A 19,747-nucleotide genomic window follows, 5' to 3' on the forward strand; every position below is an offset into this window, starting at 1 on the left:
CTGTGTGTGTCAGTGTTACAGTGTGTGCCTGTGTATTACAATAGCTGTGTGTGCCTGTGTATTACAATAGCTGTGTATGTCAGTGTTACAGTGTGCCTGTGTATTACAATAGCTGTGTGTGTCAGTGTTACAGTGTGCCTGTGTATTACAAAAGATGCTGTATGTCAGTGTTACAGTGTGTGCCTGTGTATTACAATAGCTGTGTGTGTCAGTGTTACAGTGTGTCTGTGTATTACAATAGCTGTGTGTGTCAGTGTTACAGTGCCTGTGTATTACAATAGCTGTGTGTGTCAGTGTTACAGTGTGCCTGTGTATTACAATAGATGCTGTATGTCAGTGTTACAGTGTGTGCCTGTGTATTACAATAGCTGTGTGTGTCAGTGTTACAGTGTGTGTCTGTGTATTACAATAGCTGTGTGTGTCACTGTTACAGTGTGCCTGTGTATTACAATAGCTGTGTGTGTCAGTGTTACAGTGTGCCTGTGTATTACAATAGCTGTGTGTGTCAGTGTTACAGTGTGTCTGTGTATTACAATAGCTGTGTGTGTCAGTGTTACAGTGTGCCTGTGTATGTCAATGTTACAGTGTGCCTGTGAATTACACTAGCTGTGTGTGTCAGTGTTACAGTGTGTGTCTGTGTATTACACTAGCTGTGTGTGTCAGTGTTACAGTGTGTGCCTGTGTATTACACTAGCTGTGTGCGTCAGTGTTACAGTGTGTCTGTGTATTACACTAGCTGTGTGTGTCAGTGTTACAGTGTGTACCTGTGTATTACACTAGCTGTGTGTGTGTCAGTGTTACAGTGTGCCTGTGTATTACAATAGCTGTGTGTGTCAGTGTTACAGTGTGTCTGTGTATTACAATAGCTGTGTGTGTCAGTGTTACAGTGTGCCTGTGTATTACAATAGCTGTGTGTGTCAGTGTTACAGTGTGTCTGTGAATTACACTAGCTGTGTGTGTGTCAGTGTTACAGTGTGCCTGTGTATTACAATAGCTGTGTGTGTCAGTGTGCCTGTGTATTACAATAGCTGTGTGTGTCAGTGTTACAGTGTGTGCCTGTGTATTACAATAGCTGTGTATGTCAGTGTTACAGTGTGCCTGTGTATTACAATAGCTGTGTGTGTATATAATGTGAATGATGTGAGTTCAGATTGTTACCTTACTGCAGCCATGTGTGGGAGGGGTGCGATTGGCTGATCTTTTTCTTTAACGCAATGCATTCTGGGATTTGTAGTTTATAGATGTAAAAGCTATATTATATTGGAAGAGCTGACTTTTTTGTAGGAAGAGATCGCGTGACAAGCTGCAGACAATCGTTGTGTAGCTTTGGAGGAGGCGATAGAGCATTTACCAAAACTCTGCACGGAATGGTTTATCCTTCCTTTAACGCAGTGATATCTGGGACTTGTAGTTCATCTATCTGTAAACATGATAGTATTGGAAGTGCAGGACCACAGCTCCCAGCAGACACTGCCAGAAAGGAAAGGACACGTCACGGGTAGTAGCCAATCAGTGTGCAGCTGTAGAGGAGATAGAGGGAAAGGAAGAATCGGGAGAGGGGGCGGGGCCTCTGGCTGCAGTCACGTGATCTTCATATCCTGCAGATTTATATCAGTGATTATAAAATAAATAATAATATAAAGTGAAACATTTCTAAATAAACCCTCAGTATAACGTGTCTCTCTAATGACAGATATGAGTCACATCCATAAGCAGTTTCTCATCCATATTCCCAGTAACTCTCTCTCAGGGATAAATAAAGCCTGGGATCCTTGCAGCGGTTGCTGAGCCTTGTGAATAAGGAGATGGGACCCAGACAGGACCCCAAGCCCCTCACATCTGTCCCTCCCACTGCAGGGTGACACAGACAGGACCCCCAGCCCCTCATATCTGTCCCTCCCACTGCAGGGTCACAGACAGACAGGACCCCCAGCCCCTCACATCTGTCCCTCCCACTGCAGGGGGACACAGACAGGACCCCCAGCCCATCACATCTGTCCCTCCCACTGCAGGGGGACACAGAAAGGACCCACCAGCCCATCACATCTGTCCCACCCACTGCAGGGTGACACAGAAAGGACCCACCAGCCCTCACATCTGTCCCACCCACTGCAGGGTGACACAGACAGGTCCCCCAGCCCCTCAGATCTGTCCCTCCCACTGCAGGGTGACACAGACAGGACCCCCAGCCCCTCACATCTGTCCCTCCCACTGCAGGGTGACACAGACAGGACACCCAGCCTCTCACATGTGTCCCTCCCACTGCAGGGTGACACAGACAGGAACCCCAGCCCCTCACATCTGACCCTCCCACTGCAGGGTGACACAGACAGGACACACAGACCCTCACATGTGTCCCTCCCACTGCAGGGTGACACAGACAGATCCCCCAGCCCCTCACATCTGTCCCTCCCACTGCAGGGTGACACAGACAGGACCCACAGCCCCTCACATCTGTCCCTCCCACTGCAGGGAGACACAGACAGGACCCACAGCCCCTCACACCTGTCCCTCCCACTGCAGGGGGACACAGACAGGTCCCCAGCCCCTCACATCTGTCCCTCCCACTGCAGGGTGACACAGACAGGTCCCCCAGCCCCTCACATCTGTACCTCCCAATGCAGGTTTACACAGACAGGTCCCCCAGCCCCTCACATCTGTCCCTCCCACTGCAGGGTGACACAGACAGGACCCCCAGCCCCTCACATCTGTCCCTCCCACTGCAGGGTGACACAGACAGGACCCCCAGCCCCTCACATCTGTCCCTCCCTCTGCAGGGGGACACAGACAGGACCCCCAGGCCCTCACATCTGTCCCTCCCACTGCAAGGTGACACAGACAGGACCCCCAGCCCCTCACATCTGTCCCTCCCACTGCAGGGTGACACAGACAGGTCCCCCAGCCCCTCACATCTGTCCCTCCCACTGCAGGGTGACACACAGGACCCCCAGCCCTTCACATGTCCTTCCCTCTGCAGGGTGACACAGACAGGACCCCCAGCCTCACATCTGTCCCTCCCACTGCAGGGGGACACAGACAGGACCCCCAGCCCATCACATCTGTCCCTCCCACTGCAGGGTGACCCAGACAGGACCCCCAGCCCCTCACATGTGTCCCTCACACTGCAGAGTGAAACAGACAGGACCCCCAGCCCCTCACATCTGTCCCTCCCACTGCAGGGTGACACAGACAGGACCCCCAGCCTCTCACATCTGTCCCTCCCACTGCAGGGTGACACACAGGACCCCCAGCCCTTCACATGTCCTTCCCTCTGCAGGGTGACACAGACAGGACCCCCAGCCCTAGGGTGACCAGATAAAAAACCGGGACACATAAAACAATTATTATTACAACAAGTGACATTACTAAAAAATGAATATTATAATGATATTTATCTATTAGTGTCACCATTGGTGCTGTATTATTCATTCTACCTCTTCCCATTCTCTCTCTACCTTCTCCCCCATTCTCTCTCTACCTTCCCTCCTTCTCTTTATCCCTCCCCTCCCCCATTTTCTCTCACCCTCCACCCCATTCTCTCTCCCTTCCCTTCCTACCCTCCCCCCATTCTCTCTCCATTCCCTCCCCCCGAATCTATCTCCCTTCCCACCCCCCCATTCTCTCTCCCTTCCCCCCCCATTCTCTCCCCCCCTCATTCTCCCTCTCCCTTCCCCATTATCTCCTTTTGCTCCCCCTTCCCACACACTCTCCCTTCCCTCCCCACCCCCCATTCTCTCGCTCTCTCCCTCCACTCCTCCATTCTCTCTCAATCCCCTCCTCTATTCTCTATCTCCCCCCTCCATTCTCTCTCCCCCTCCATTCTCTCTCCCCCCTCCATTCTCTCTCTCCCTTCCATTTTCTCTCCCCCTCCTTTCTCTCTTCCCTTCTCTCTTCCCTCCTCCATTCTCTCGTCCCTCCTCCATTCTCTCTTCCCTTCTCCCTCCTCCATTCTCTCTTCCCTCCTCTAATCTCTCTCTGACCTGCACAGTCACACAGCCACTGACCTACTCACATAGCCACTGACCTGCACACACAGACCTGCAGACACTCACATGGCCACTGACCTACACAGACACACACACAGCCACTGACCTGCACAGACACTCACACACAGGGCCGCCAACAGAAATCGTAGGGCCCGGGCCAAACATTTTAAGCAGCCCCCCCCCCCGTGTCGGCAGTATTGCCCCCCACCCCCATCCCCATTTCACACCTCACGAGCCCCCTCTCTTTTCTCCCCCTTCCCATGTATTTCTCTCCCTTCCGTCTCACCCCATCTCACTCTCCCGCCTCGCATGTATTTATCTCCCCTGCTTCTCACTCTTACTCCCTATTTTCCTCACTCACCCCCTCTCTCATCTCCCTCCATCAATTACCCCATGCTTACTCATTCCGTCCCCCCCACAAGATATATACCAAAAAACTTCCCACCCCCAAAAACTAAAAAAAAAAATCCCCACCCCCAAATACATACAACCTCCCCCCCGAAATGCATACAAAAACCCCACCTACCCAATAAACACATACATACATACATACATATACACATATACACATGATACAAAGCATGGATGTGCTAAAACTCATAATCTGCTTATTGACCATTGACCTCTTTTCAGCCCATATGAACTCTGTTATATTCTTTTGAAGACCTATGACATCTTTAGTTACAATGGGTATAGGTAGAGTAAGATGCATGAGTTTGTTAGAAACACTCCCAGGTACCCAATATCATGACTTTTCCACTTATAGTCCAAATGAAATGTTATTAGTTTAACTGTATGGGAGGGGAAATTAATGTTTACTTCCTCCAACTTACTATTGTTTATTTTAAATCCTGAGATGGATTTGAAAGTGCTAAGTTCCTTATTTAAAATGCATAGGGAGATTAGGGGTCTGGAAATTGGGAGAATGCCTTTCAGCGAAAAAGGACATTTTATATGATTGTTCTGTAATAGTGATCCCACTAATGTCTCCATTGGCGCAATTAGATGCCAGGGGCTTGATTGAGAGTGCGAACAAAAGGGGAGATAAGGGACATAACGGTCTAGTACCTCCTTTCATATGAACCTTGTCTGATGTTGTGCCAAAACAGATCACATTGACTGTTAGGACAGTACACAGTGAGAGTATTGCTTTAAGAAATCTCGCTCCTAAGCCAAATGACCACAGAGTGGCCTTCATAAAGCTCCAGTATATTCAGTCAAATGGCTTTTCTGGGTTAAGGACCAAAAGCATCATTGGTACTGTATGTTATAGCTTTTGGAATACTAGATAATGTCAATAGATCTAGTTGTATCATCTGCCGCTTGTCTAGTGGAAATAAAGCTTACCTGGTTCTGATGGATCAAATTGGAACTCATGTAATCTCATTGTTTATATTTTATAGAACATTTTTATGTCTGTATTGATGAGGTATATAAGTCCATACAGACCATGGACCTTTGCGGACTTTAAGGATTTAATTGTTTGAGAAAGCTCTTCGTATGAGATCGGCGTGTCTTGCGATGCTTTTCCCAGTGTACTTAATCGTGGGATGCTCATGGTGTCTAGATATTTGTATATTGGTTCTGAAATTTGTTTAATGCAGCCTGCCTAATTGCCATCATATAGTTGCAATAATCATAAAAACGCTTTAGCGATTATATTGGTGTCAGAGGTGAGGTGGCCCATTTTTTGTCATACTGAGCACATTTTGTTGTAAGTCTGACTACTTCTCAGTCTAGCAGCCAACAGTGAGTCAGTCTTATTCTCCTTTTTAAAAAATGTCTTCTTAGTCCACACAAAACACTTCTCTGCCCCATATGTTATGCAGAGGTTTAGCTCACCTCGGATATTTGTTAACTTTTTTAACATGGTTAAATTTAAGCTGTGTTTGTGCTCTTGTTCTTGTTGAAAGATTTTATTTTTTAGCGAACAATTCTTTCACGTATAGCTTGTTTTATGTCGGATGCTATTGTAGCCCTGTATAATTTTGGGGTTACATGTTTTTCTCCTCCTGTGCAATAATCCCTGTTAAAAGGGCAGGTTTGCCAGGAGTAATCATGGGGTTTGCCCTCACCTCATGTGATGTATATTATTCAGTGAAGGAAGTGACATCAGGCTCTGTGTCCACTAAGTGACACAGGGGTGGTACCTACTGAAGCTATATAATATACAGCACTTCCTGAATTTAGTGTGTGCCTCACCATCTGAGTGAGGTGAGTCTATCCAGCAACCTGTCAGAGCTCTGGCAGTGTTTGTGGCCCTCCCTTCAGGGAGTGGTGTGGAAGACTATACCTCTTACTTCATTAGGGAGTAGGGGAAGAGTTAGACCTGCTTTCGGGGCCCTTGCCTGGGAGTGTAAAGTCAGGGACTTCCTTTGGGTTGGCAACCTGAGAATGAGTGGCTAGACGACCAAGCCACTATAATGGGCGGCTGTCCATGTCTGCTGTTAATAAAGGATGCCAAAGAAAGATATCGCTTCTGTCCTGTGTGTGGAATCACTAAGGAAGAAGGTGCACATAGAGGTTCTCTTTTAGAGACTCCTCCCTGCTACGCTGGGGGTCTGGAAGAGATGGAGGCGCTGTACCATGAGTATGACTCAACATTACCTCACAAGTCAATGCTGATGCTATTCCCCTTAATACCATCAAGCGGGAGACTCAGGAGTCCTGTAAGCCAGTAGGTGCACCACACTATAGCCATGTGTAACCAGAGTAGTATTTCCCCAGAGGGGCCAATCTGTGATTGGGGGGGTGGAGGGGGGAAACCCGTTACACTATGTTAGGACCAGTATGTCATGCCAGAGTCTGCACTCATGTTAAGCTTCCATTTTGTATGGTCATAACTAGTTAAGATTCTGTAGTCAGCCTTTTGTTGAAATATAATTCATAAATGCACTCAGTTTCTCTGCTAAATTGCATTTCCTTTCTTTCTGGTCAGGATATTACTAGATACTTTTGTGATGTCAATTTCCTGGTGTTTTAGTAGAATATAATAGAATGGTTCTCTGCATGAAGAAAAATAGTGTAATAAAGTTGCAAGACTCAAGGTCTCTTTTGATAACAGACAATGAATAAGCTATGTATTCAGACAATTGCTTGTATTGGAAAAAGACACGTCTCAAAAGTCACGCCACTAATATGTCCTGCCCCTAAATCACGCCTCTAATCAAAGCTACGCCCAAGACACACCTAGTATACGCCTATGTGACGCCTATGTTACGCCTCTAACCAATGTCTTTTTTTTTTCTGTATAAAAGTCATTACCCTATGAGTAATAAATTGAGACAAAGGATTTGAAACCTGGCGTGCGTTACGTTTCATTTTGTTCGTCTCCCAGGCCTGATAAGGTTCATCAAAAATCGAAGATAACAGTGGCAGGGCGTGACAGCTTCTCCGGGGAAGTCTGCTGCAAAATGGTGCAGATTGTGTATCCAGTCACAAGGCTTCAGTTTTCTTGGCAGAGGAAAGGCTCCTCTCAGTTCTGAAGCATAGGCGAGGAAATTAGGTCTTCCTTCACACTATATTAAAAAAAATGCAGCTAATAACTGCCTTATGGGTCTCCAATAATGTGGTCAAGGAAGAGACACTGTCTTGAATCTGCTGAAATAATGAGTTCTCTCTGAATCTAACTCTGTCAGAATCTCAGGTATTTTAAGCACGGATTAATTTAGCCCCCAGGAGACGTGCTTAGTGTGAGCTCAGGTTGTCTTAATCTCGACCGAAGCATAATCTGACCAGGATTTTATGTTTATTTTAGCTTGTGTTATTTTAGGTACCAAGGTAACATCCGTGAGCATAAGATCTATCGTTGAATATGATTTATGGGGTGCAGAATAAAATGTGTAGTCTCTAAAATGTGTTTCTCCAGATGTCAACTAGATTTAGATTTCTTAAACATCTGTGAAGGGTTATAGTATCATGCCCTTAGTATCACAACCTCACATGCCAGGGAAATCTATCTAGAGGCGCCTCAGGGGCCTGGTTAAAGTCTCCTCCTAAAATCAACTTCCCTTCTGCGACTGAACACAGAGGCAATTTCAAAGAATGTGAAGCTATTTCTATTGGCAGCGTAGACATTTGTGATGATCATGAATAAGCCATGTAGAGAACTTACAGATGTAGCGAGACTTACTGCCTCAGTGGCCACAGACCGACAGGGAACACTAGAGGACCATATCTGGCCATCTAGGTCATCAAGGGGCAGGACATTTAAATCATGTTTATATACTGTATTAAATCAGTGGTCTCTGGAGGTGGATACCATTAATTTCAACTCAGAGGACCCCCTGCTTCTGGAGATATAGACCTCCATAGGGAGAGACAGTAGCCACTCGGGTTGGGGTTTAAAGCAAATAGGGCTATAGCCCATTACTGTGTGTGGTGGGGTTTTTTGGAGGTAGAAGATGTGGGAGATGGGGGTAGTTTCCCCAGCATGTCTATACTATCCTTCAGCAGTTACTGGGGACTCAAGCCACTGCCAGAGTCACAGGGTTCTCAGTAAGCAAATACCACACAATACAGTATACAACAGAATAACCAATACTAAGAACCACATAGGATAACACTCAGTCAGGACAATAGATTTAATAATGAGCGGTACAGTACACAAAGGGTTATCAGCAAGCAGCAGTAAAATCTATAGGAGGGTAGTAAAAGTTCCTAGAATTTATAGTATAAGAGAAGTTACAGCACGTGGGGGCATAACGCTAGGTGCAGAGGCGGGGGGCTACTGCATGGTCCAGCGTGTCCAAGGAGAGACAACACAACAAGTGAATGGCTTCCCCATGTGATTCTCAATACAAAACTGCCAGGAAGGAAATTTTAAAGATGTTCTGCACCATTGTTCCCGAAGGGCTTTTTTTGGATCTGGGACAGGGACATCTGGAGAAGTTGATAATCTTCAGACACACCCAGGGTTTGCCGCACACAACAGAAATGTGAAATTAAGAGGGAATCAGGAGCAAAAAGGGTTAATGACTCCCTAACCAAGGGTGCCGCTTTGTCTGAGATTTAGCAAGCATCAAAGGCTTCATCTTAGCAGGTGTAATATAGCAAATGCCAGCGGCCAGGTAAAGTACAGAGGAAACACTGCAGGAGCCTTTGGTGGATGTCATGGCGGGGGCGGGGGGGTATACTGTACAGTCTACTAAAAAAGCTATACCCTATTGTAAATACATTTTAACTTCTATTTTACTCCAAAATGAAAGTACCTGATGGGCAAAGAGGCCACTTTTAATGCTATATATTGTTCTCTGCAGTGTCTCTGATGTTTAACAAGCTCTGAACTTTGGGGAAAACATTTCCCATATTGGGAGCAATTAGTCTCTTTCGTGTATGAATTTTCTGATGTTTAACAAGACTTGAGCTTTGGGCAAAACATTTCCCACATTCAGTGCAAACAAATGGCTTTTCTCCCGTGTGAATTCTTTGGTGGATAACGATCAACGACTTATAAGGAAAACATTTCCCACATTCAGTGCAAACAAATGGCTTATCTCCTGTGTGAATTATCTGATGTTTAAGAAGATTTGAGGGGTCAGTAAAACATTTCCCGCATTCAGAGCAAATAAATGGCTTCTCTCCTGTGTGAACTATCTGATGTCTAACAAAAGCTGACTTATGGGAAAAACATTTCCCACATTCAGAGCAAACAAATGGTCTCTCTCGTGTGTGATTTCTCTGATGAATAACAAGACCAGACTTATGAGAAAAACATTTCCCACATTCAGAGCAAACAAATGGTTTCTCTACTGTGTGACTTCTCTGATGTCTAACAAGATCTGTCTTTTGGGAAAAAGATTTCCCACATTCAGAGCAAACAAATTGTTTTTCTCCTGTGTGAGATATTTGATGTCTAATAAGCCTTGAGTTAAGGGAAAAACATTTCCCACATTTAGAGCAAACAAATGGTTTTACTCCTGTGTGACCTCTCTGATGAATTAAAAGATCTGACTTATGGGAAAAACATTTCCCACATTCAGAGCAAACAAATGGTTTTTCTCCAGTGTGACTTCTCTGGTGTGTAACAAGAGTCGAGTTCTTGGAAAAACATTTCCCGCATTCAGAGCAAACAAATGGTTTTTCTCCTGTGTGACTTCTCTGATGTGTAACAAGATCTGACTTTTGGAAAAACCATTTCCCACATTCAGAGCAAACAAATGGTTTCTCTCCTGTGTGAGATATTTGATGTCTAACAAGCTTTGAGTTGAGGGAAAAACATTTCCCACATTTAGAGCAAACAAATGGTTTTACTCCTGTATGACTTCTCTGATGAATAACAAGATTTGACTTTCGGGAAAAACATTTCCCACATTCAGAGCAAGCAAATGGTTTCTCTCCTGTGTGATTTCTCTGATGTCTAACAAGATCTGACTTTTGGGAAAAATAATTCCCACATTCAGAGCAAACAAATGGTCTCTCTCCTGTATGCATTCTCTGATGTGTAACAAGATTTGCCTTATGTGGAAAACAGTTCCCACATTCAGAGCAAACAAATGGTTTCTCTCCTGTGTGAACTCTCTGATGTGTAACAAGCTCCGACTTATAGGGAAAACATTTCCCACATTCAGGGCAAACAAATGACTTCTCTCCTGTGTGAGATTTTTTATGCCTAACAAGATGTGAGTTCTTGGAAAAACATTTCCCACAATTAGAGCAAGAAAAGTGTTCCTCTGCTTTGTGAATTCTCTGATGTCTAAAAAGAAATGATTTACTAGAGAAGCGTTTGCCACATTCAGAACAAGGAAACAACGTCCCTCCCTTGTGATCTCTCTGATGTTTAACAAGAGCCGAGTTACTAGTAAAGCATTTCTGACATTCAGAGCACTTATACAGTCTTTCTGTAGTGTGTTTTCTTTGGTGAATTGTATAAGCGGATTTATTATAAAAGTTTTTACCACATTCACTGCACTTATACTTCATTACTGACAGGTTTTTGTGAATTTTCTGTGCATTAGTATTTCCTTTTTCCCACTTCTCAATATCAGTAGATGCATATTCAGTCCCTGCATGTTCTCTGATAGTATAAATGTGGGAGACTGCGGGATTTTCTTCTTCACGTGAGCCCGATTCCTTAGCCATAATTCTCACAGCTTTTCTCTGTCTCTTACTTGGGTTATTTTGCCTCAAGTAATTTGCTCCTTGATCATTTTTACCAACACTGTTATCTTCATTTACACAAGATGGTGAGCAAAGAGGAGTGTGCCCTCCTGCAGGTGTGCTTCGGCTCATGGATGTATCTATTGGAAATAAATGCACTGTGTGAAAAGAAGTTCATTAATAGCATAAACATAATTTAAAATGACTGGTTGAACATTTGAATTAGTATAAAACATGTCCCAAATTGGAATATACTGTAATCTAAATACGTACGGTGACAAAATGAAAGCAACTCAGGGGTTACTTTACTTTTTATATAGCCATTTCCTGCAAATCTATTGAAGAAGGTTTTGATAACTGAAAATGTCTAGTCCTTCCTGAAACACAATGACTTAAGTTAGCAGATGTATAAATGACACTCATAAATGTTACCCTGGAGCCCACATCCAATACCAGGGACCAGAGTTAGTGTCAAACAGAATGGATGTTCTGACTCCTTGTGGTGGGAATCAGACAAGAATGTATACTGGGAGAGACAATGCATGTGTGTGCTGTAAATGCCACAGTAGTTACACCTTCCAGAAACCTACTGTGATGGGAAATAATATTTATATTGTTTTGTATGTTTATATCTTAATATAAATGGGTAATTAAGAATATTTCAATCCCTCCTTTTTCATTTTATTCCCTTACATGTACCCATGTCTGATATATGTAACGACTCCAGATGTACTCTTGTGACATTGAGGGACAGATTAGAGAAACCCAGACAGTTATTGGGATACTCTAAAACAGTGTTTCTCAGCAGGGATTTAGCGCACCCTGGGGAGCCGTGGGAGGACCCCCACTAGACTCTGATTGACTACATTACCAAGCAGTAAACAATCAGGAGGTGGTGTCAGGAGCATGTGTACCTTCACTCTACTTCAGAATCTCTTGGCCATAACACCTGAGTCGAGCCACAGGTGGCCACCTAAGTGAGTCTCTCCAATATGCTTTCTCTGCTCCTGTCCACTAAGGCCGTGCGTATAGTGCCCGTGACCGGCGACACGACAGGTGATGTCACCCGTCGCCGCTAGCGAAAGTTATATTTTGCTTTGCGGCGGCGGCGTGGGCGTACTGGTATTTGATTTGTGCAGGGGCTGTCTCGAGGCCACAAAAATCACCAGGTGCTCCTGAGGGCGTTTCAGGTGTCACCAGGCGGTCCTGAGGGCGTTTCAGGTGTCACCAGGCGCTCCTGAGGGTGTTTCAGGTGTGCCAGGCGCTCCTGAGGGTGTTTCAGGCAACAGCCTTTGAAAAATCAAATATTTCCAGCTTCCAACGTTCGCGACGCAACGTTGCATTGTCGCCGTCGCGCTTACTATAAGCGCACGCGGCGGCAATGTATTTGTTTTTGGTCGCTGTCGCGGGCACTATACGCACGGCCTAAGCCAGTATGCACAGGGTTATCATTAAGAAAAGAGACAAAACGTCAAAGTTCTAGAGTTTGTCGGCCTCTTCCCCTGCATGTCTGCTGTAGGGGTCTGTCTGCTGTGCAGCCGACTTCACTCATGCTGAAGGTGATGCCAAAGGGTGGACAAAGGGTGTCAGCCATTTGCTGCTTTAACAGCTGCTCTGTTATTGGTCTTGGATAAAATATTTTAGAAGTATATTGAAGCATTTCCATTTTAACACATTACCTGTTGTCACAGTTCCACCTCATCATAATCCCACTAACTTCTCCAACGCCAACTCCTTCTATTATCAAGCAGCGATCCAACACACACCAACCTTCTATGTTTCCAGTTACCCTTCCTTACAGATTGTAAGCTCCTTGGGGCAGGGTCCTCCTTACAAACTGTAACAATGTATGTTTATTATTTTTTTGTTTTCGGCCCTATTGTACAGCTGCGCTAAGGAAAATGTTGCCACATTATCTCCTGTGTGTCTCTGTTTGTGCATATCTGTTCTACTGTGTCTGTGTATGTGTCTTTTCTCCTGTGTGTGTGAGTGTGCACGCCTGTCTGTCTTAGGTGTATCTATTCTCCTGTAATGTATCTGTCTGTATTTTTTCTTGCGTGTGTGTGTGTGTGTTTATGTATCTGTTCTTCTGGGTGTGTGTGTGTGTCCTATGTGTATCTGTTCTCCACGGTGTATATCAACCTGTGTGTGTGTCTGTCTGTCTGTATCTGTAATCCTGTGTGTATTCTATGCGTATTTGTTCTCATGTCTATCTTTCTGTCCTGTGTGTGTGTTCTTCTGTCGTGTGTGTGTATTTGTTCTCCTGTGGTATCTGTTTCTGTCCTATGTATCTGAGTATCTTACCTATGGTATATGTATGTGTGTCTTATGTGTATCTGCTTTCCACTGTGTGTCTCTTCTTGCTTGTGTGTGTGTGTGTGTGTGTATCTTTTCCTGTGTTGTGTGTCCTGTGCGCTTCTTTTCTTCTGTGTTGTGTCTCTGTCCTGTGTATTTATTCTCCTGTTTTTAGTTTGTCTGTCCTGTGTGGATGCATCTGTCCTGTACCTGTTGTCCTGTGGTGTTTGTGTCTGACATTCATGTGTGTGTACAGTATGTATCTGCTCTTTGTGTATCTGTTCTCATATGGCGTGTGTGTGTATCTGATCTGTTCTTGTGTGTTTGTGTCTGTGTATCTGTACTGTGTCTGTCTTTACTACTGTATTTGTATCTTTCCTAATATGGTGTGTTTATCTGTCTCTCTGTTGTGTATCTGTTCACCATATGGTGTGTGTCTGTCTATATTTTTTCTATGACTGTCTTATTTGTGTGTGTGTGTAGCGCGTCTGTGTGTGTGTGTAGCAGTCTGTTGTGTGTGTGTGTTAAGCGGTGTGTGTAGCAGTCTGTCATGTGTGTTTAGTGGTGTGTGTATAGCTGTCTGGTGAGTTTGTGTGTGTATGGGTCTGTTCCATGTGTGTCTTTTTCGCACTATTGTTAGGGCAGAAACTGAGCATTATGAATAGGGGTTCTCGAGAGAAAAAAGGTTGGGAACATGGGACATGTGTGTTTAGCGGTTTGTGTGTATGTGTCTGTAGCGATCTGTCCAGCACGTGTGTGTTGCGATCTGTCCAGCTCGTGTGTCCTGTTCGCACTATTGTAAGGGCTTTGACAACTGAGCATTATGATTAGGGGCGTCGAGAGAAAAAAGATTGGGAACATCTGCTCTAAAATCTCCCGTCCTGAGTGACAGAGATGAGCCTCTGTTTCCGGCTCTGTAACTTGTTTCTTGTTCCTAACATACAGTAAACCTCACAACAAAAACACAAAGTGTAACTTGAGCTCCTGTTTGCTGGATCCAAACATGACTGACATCTCTATTAGAATAACAGAAAACCTCCTCTTACCCAGTGAGCTGAGGTTCTGGTGATTCCCCATCATCACGTCCTTGTAACGCTCCTTATGTCCTTCTAAATACTCCCACTCCTCCATGGAGAAATACACAGCAACATCATCACACTTTATAGGCGCCTGAAACACAGAGAATCCCCCACTCAGTATCCAGATATAATAATTGGTCCTGTAAGAATCTTTTCCTTATGGAAAGCCAGGTGAGCAAGGCAGAGAGGAGAATACAGATACATAGAACAGTTTGCTCAAGAAAAGGCTGAATGAAGACAGAAAGGTGGTAATAACTAAGGCTTTGTCTCCGGTGGCTGCGATGGCGACGGCGTGTGCAACACACACAGGATGCGGCCAGCCCCAGTAGATGCCTGCACGCCCCGGCACAATGTGCGATGCACGACTGCCTTTGCCAAAAGACAAGAATTTTGTCATTTGGTGCGGCGGTCGAGCATTGGCCACCTCACGGCAGTGGTTCAGCCAATGAGGGCGAACCAGCCGCGAGACGTCATGGCTGCGCCACTGCCACGCCTCCCCATCGTGAGTTACCAGTAGTCGACCTGGTTGCGCTGATGTCGGGAACGAGTGCCGCCTAGCACCCCTTAACGCGCAGTGTGGGCAATGGGGCCTCAGCTTTTATGCTGCCCAGCAGCCCTCACCTCTCCAGTCAGCAGGTGAATGATGATGTTGGTGTGTTCCAGGATCTTCTCAGACATCAGCTTCTTGTCATTGTTTCTCTCATGTATCAGGGAGTTAGTTGGATTCTCCATGATGGGTTTCTGGGTCATGCAGAATATTTCTGGCACACAGGGACTGCTGCTGTCTGTGAGATGCTCACCGTGCTTCTTCACAACAATATAATCCTACATATTGAGAGAGATAGTACCCGGCCGGGTAGTTTTAACTTACTTGCAGCCAGCGGCAGAGGGTGAGCAGGACCGTGGTGTAGGGTCAGGAGGACCATGGTGTCATCCTGGTGGGGGTAGGAACAGCGGATGACATCGTTCAGGCGGTGGCAGCAGAGGACGTCATTCTTCAGCCTGCGTGAGCAGCGGAAGACAGCGCAACTTCCGGTGCAGCTCCTCACCAGCTGTCCAATAGTAACGCTCCTACTCCAGTCGCATGTTCCTCTGCTCTCACTGGCACCGGCTGTGAAGGATGTCTTCCACTGCTCATACCAGCTGAAGAATGATGTCCTCTGCTGCTACCGCCTGAAGGATTTCTTCCGCTTCTACCACCGTCACCAGGATGTCGCCGTGGTCTTCCTCACCCTTCTCCGCCGGCTGCCGGTAAGTCTTCTGCTGGTCGGCTGCTGCCGTTCTCCAAGAGGAGGACCAAGGGAGAAGAGCAGAACGGAAATTACCTGGCACTGGCTTCCAGCCCCCTGGTGTCGGGTCCGGGTAATTTCCGGATACTGGAAATATGGCCAGTTACCGGGTAATTTCCGGGTACCCGGTACATCCCTAATTACTGCCTATATGAGCACAAATATCATGGATTGTACAAACATCACATTAAAGCTGCAGTTTTATTTTATTTTTTTAATTCAATAGTTTCATGTGGGCAATCTCTAATTACCTAAAAAACTGTATAGCTGCCAGTCAATTCGTTCTCCATGTATTGATCGGCAAAATTTGGTGAGATCTTTAGTGAAGGGATATGTTTTTCATCTGCTTCTGTCAGTCAGTGGAAGCTCATGAATATTCATGAGCACTCCTGCACTGACATGTACAAAAGGGAGGGCAGGGCTGACAAAGAGGTGTGCCAGGGCTTGTGACAGGACATGAGGGGGCAGTGCCTTAGTAAATGCTTGTTAAAATAGAATACAAGAAAATTGGTCTTTCAAAGTTGTTGTTTTTTAAACAGAAAATGTAAAAGTATTTTTCTTACTACAGAACTGATTTATTAAAAAAAACTCACATGCAGGATATTGGCTGAACTGCACCTTTAAAAGGTATATGTAATCATGACAGGACTTTTGACACTGGATATTACAAAATAATGTAGCACAGACACAAAACATCCATTTTATATTATGTATAATATATGTAGTAAGCACTGGATCTCCCTCTGCATAAACATGTCTCTTCCTAGATCCAAGTACATTCATTCACTGGATCAATGGCCTCCACCAAACTGAATCCTTCTCTGGCCCTATCTGACTCTGTGCTCTCCTGCTGCCCAATCGTGTCCTTATGTGGATCTGGGCTCTCCCTATGTCCAAACATCTTGCCTGCCCTTGGCTTCTTGCTTTCTCTAATTATATGTGTCCCTGAATATTGCTTCTCAAGTACCTCCCATATAACACTATGCAGGTCCCTGTTGTAGTGAGGGAGATAAGAGGGGTGTCATTATTACTTTCTCCAGCAGCCCTCACCTCTCCAGTCAGCAGGTAGATAATCTCCAGGGTGTGATCCAAGATCCTCTCAGTCATCTGCTTCTTGTCCTTGTTCATTATCAGAAAGTTAGTCAGATGCACCAAGAATGGGCTCTGGTTCCTGTGGAGGTGTTTCACTGCATGGTGACCTCTGCAGTTACTGCTATATATTGTACTTCCTTCACAGTAATATCTTCCTACACGAGGGAGAGGGAGGGAGAGAGAGAAAGATATATGGCCTTGCAGTGACAGAAAAGGGTGAATGAAATGAGTATCTCTCTCCTGTATGTGTCATCTTGCAGTAGGAGGGACAGATGCGTGGGGTTGTGGGTCCTATCTAGGTCCTTTCTGTCTGTGTCACCCAGCAATGGGACATGTGTGTATGTGTATCTGTCTCTCCTGTGTTTGTATATGTTGCCCTGTGGGGTATGTCTTCCTGCCCAATCTACATACGTCTGTCCTGTTTCTGTGTATGTCTGCCTTCCCTGTGTGTTCTGTCTATCTTGTGTGTGCGCATCTGTTCTCGTTAGTGTGTCTGTATGTCAGGGTTGCCACCTTCTATTGAATCCATAGGAGAGGGAGTGGCTCAGTGAGTAAAGACACTGACTGGCACTGAGAGTTTGAAGCAGGGGAGCCTGGTTCAATTCCCAGTGTCAGCTCCTTGTGACCTTGGGCAAGTCACTTTATCTCCCTGTGCCTCAGGCACCAAAAACATAGATTGTAAGCTCCACGGGGCAGGGACCTGTGCCTGCAAAATGTCTCTGTAAAGCGCTGCGTATAATTAGCAGCGCTATACAAGAACATGCTATTATTATTATTATTATTATTATAACCCGGAGAGTTACCATAACATATTTTTACATTTATTTATATATTTATTTCTCAAACCTGCGGCATCATCTCCCCCTGAAGTCAGCATGGCTACGTGACGTCAAATGGCACGCAATGCCATGAGAATGTGACGTCATGGTGTCACGTGGCATCAAGTTGCCATGACAACGGGACACATTGTGGCGCCAAGGTGTAACGTGATGCCCTGGTGTCATGCCAACGGAACACCGCGTGGTGCAGTGACTTCACATAGTGTCCCGTTGTCATGGTAATGTGTATCATGTGACAATGTAGCGTCCCATTGTCATGGCAACTTGGCACCATTTGACGTCACGCAGCTATTTTGATGGGATCAGCAGAGAGAGATGCCGCAGCCCGGAGATAGAAGATACATGGCCAAAATCCATGGTCTCCGGGCCAATCCCGGAGTGGTGGCAACCCTGGTGTATGTGCGCATCTGTTCTTGTGTGTGTGTGTATGTGTGTATATGTTGTGTTTCCAGCATGCAGGCATTTAAACTCCTCTGGAGAGGTTAGCTGCACCTGCAGCTAATTAAGCACTCCTGAATGAACAAGGGGTTTAAAAGGCAGTCTAGCAGCTGCCAGGGAGAGACTTTTCCCAACCAGGAGGACACTGGTTGGTCTGGTCCCCAGGCCTGCAGGGAGCTCGGTCTTGGGACAATCTGGGAATCATACCCAGCAAACAGAATTGCCACAGGCATGAACAAACTGCAGGACGTGGACCTGCTCCAAGGAACCAGCGTTCCAGACCTGATGAGGAAGCAGAGCACTGATGTGTCTGGAGGGTTTGCCAATTTAAAAGATAAGGACTTGATAGTATACAGTTAGGTCCGGATATAACTGGACACTGATACAAGTTTTATTATTTCGGCTGTGTACCAAAATAAATTCAAGTTACAGTTAAATAATGAATATGGGCTTAAAGTGCAGTCTATCAGCTTTACTTTTAGGGTATTCACATCCAAATTGGAGGAAGGGTTTAGGAATTACATCTCTTTAATATGTAGCCCCCTCTTTTTCAAGGGACCAAAAGTAATTGGACAATTGACTCAAAAGCTGTTTCATGGACAGGTGTGGGCTATTCCTTCGTTATTTATCATCAATTAAGCAGGTAAAAGGTCTGGAGTTGATTCCAGGTGTGGCATTCGCATTTGGAAGCTGTTGCTGTGAACCCACAAAATGCGGTCAAAGGAGCTCTCAATGCAAGTGAAACAGGGCATCATTAGGCTGCAAAAAAAAGAGGAAAATCCATTAGAGAGATAGCAGGAACATTAGGAGTGGCCAAATCAACATTTTGGTACATTCTGAGAAAAAAAAGAACACACTGGTGAGCTCTGCAACACAAAAAGGCCTGGATGTCCACGGAAGACAATAGTGGTGGATGAAAATAGGATCCGTTCCATGGTAAAGAAAAACCCCTTCACAACATCCAGCCAAGTGTAGAACACTCTCCAGGAGGTAGGCATATCATTATCCAAGTCTACCATAAAGAGAAGACTTCACAAGAGCAAATACAGAGGGTTCACCACAAGGTGCAAACCATTCATAAGCCTCAAGAATAGAAAGGCCAGATTAGACTTTGCCAAACAATATATAAAAAAGCCAGCCCAGTTCTGGAACAGCATTCTTTGGACAGATGAAACTAAGATCAACCTGTTGAATGATGGGAAGAAAAAAGTATGGAGAAGGCTTGGAACGGCTCATGATCCGAAGCATACCACATCATCTGTAAAACACGGTGGAGGCAGTGTGATGGCATGGGCATGCATGGCTTCCAATGGTACTGTGTCACTAGTGTTTATTGATGATGTGGCAGAAGACAGAAGCAGCCGGATGAATTCTGAAGTGTATAGGGATATATTGTCTGCTCAGATTCAGCCAAATTCAGCGAAGATGATTGGATGGCGCTTCACTTTACAGATGGACAATGACCCAAAACATACTGCAAAAGCAACCCAGGAGTTTTTTTAAGGCAAAGAAGTGGAATATTCTGCAATGGCCGAGTCACTCACCTGATCTCAACCCGATCGACCATGCATTTCACTTGCTGAAGACAAAACTTAAGGCAGAAAGACCCACGAACAAACAACAACTGAAGA

At 45.3% G+C, this 19,747-nt stretch overlaps 3 protein-coding genes across 3 annotated transcripts in view; all 3 read right to left on the minus strand.

Moving 5' to 3' along the window:
* The window catches only part of LOC142465279 (uncharacterized), a 60,176-nt gene extending 58,801 nt beyond the window's left edge, over window positions 1–1,375 (minus strand). Inside the window, exon 1 of the mRNA XM_075569286.1 lies at window positions 1,159–1,375. The gene's annotated coding sequence lies outside the window, so the exon portion shown is untranslated. The remainder of the gene's footprint in view (window positions 1–1,158) is intronic.
* Window positions 1–19,747, minus strand: part of LOC142465288 (uncharacterized) — a 446,439-nt gene that overhangs the window by 398,526 nt on the left and 28,166 nt on the right.
* The window catches only part of LOC142465278 (uncharacterized), a 29,350-nt gene continuing 18,157 nt past the window's right edge, over window positions 8,555–19,747 (minus strand). The window contains 5 exon segments of the mRNA XM_075569285.1: window positions 8,555–9,317; window positions 9,320–11,224; window positions 14,426–14,549; window positions 15,080–15,283; window positions 16,798–16,994. Coding sequence (XP_075425400.1) covers window positions 9,172–9,317; window positions 9,320–11,224; window positions 14,426–14,549; window positions 15,080–15,283; window positions 16,798–16,994 — 2,576 coding nt within the window. The 3' untranslated portion in view covers window positions 8,555–9,171.

Source organism: Ascaphus truei, chromosome 13 (assembly GCF_040206685.1).
Source record: "Ascaphus truei isolate aAscTru1 chromosome 13, aAscTru1.hap1, whole genome shotgun sequence".
Lineage (NCBI taxonomy): Eukaryota > Metazoa > Chordata > Amphibia > Anura > Ascaphidae > Ascaphus > Ascaphus truei.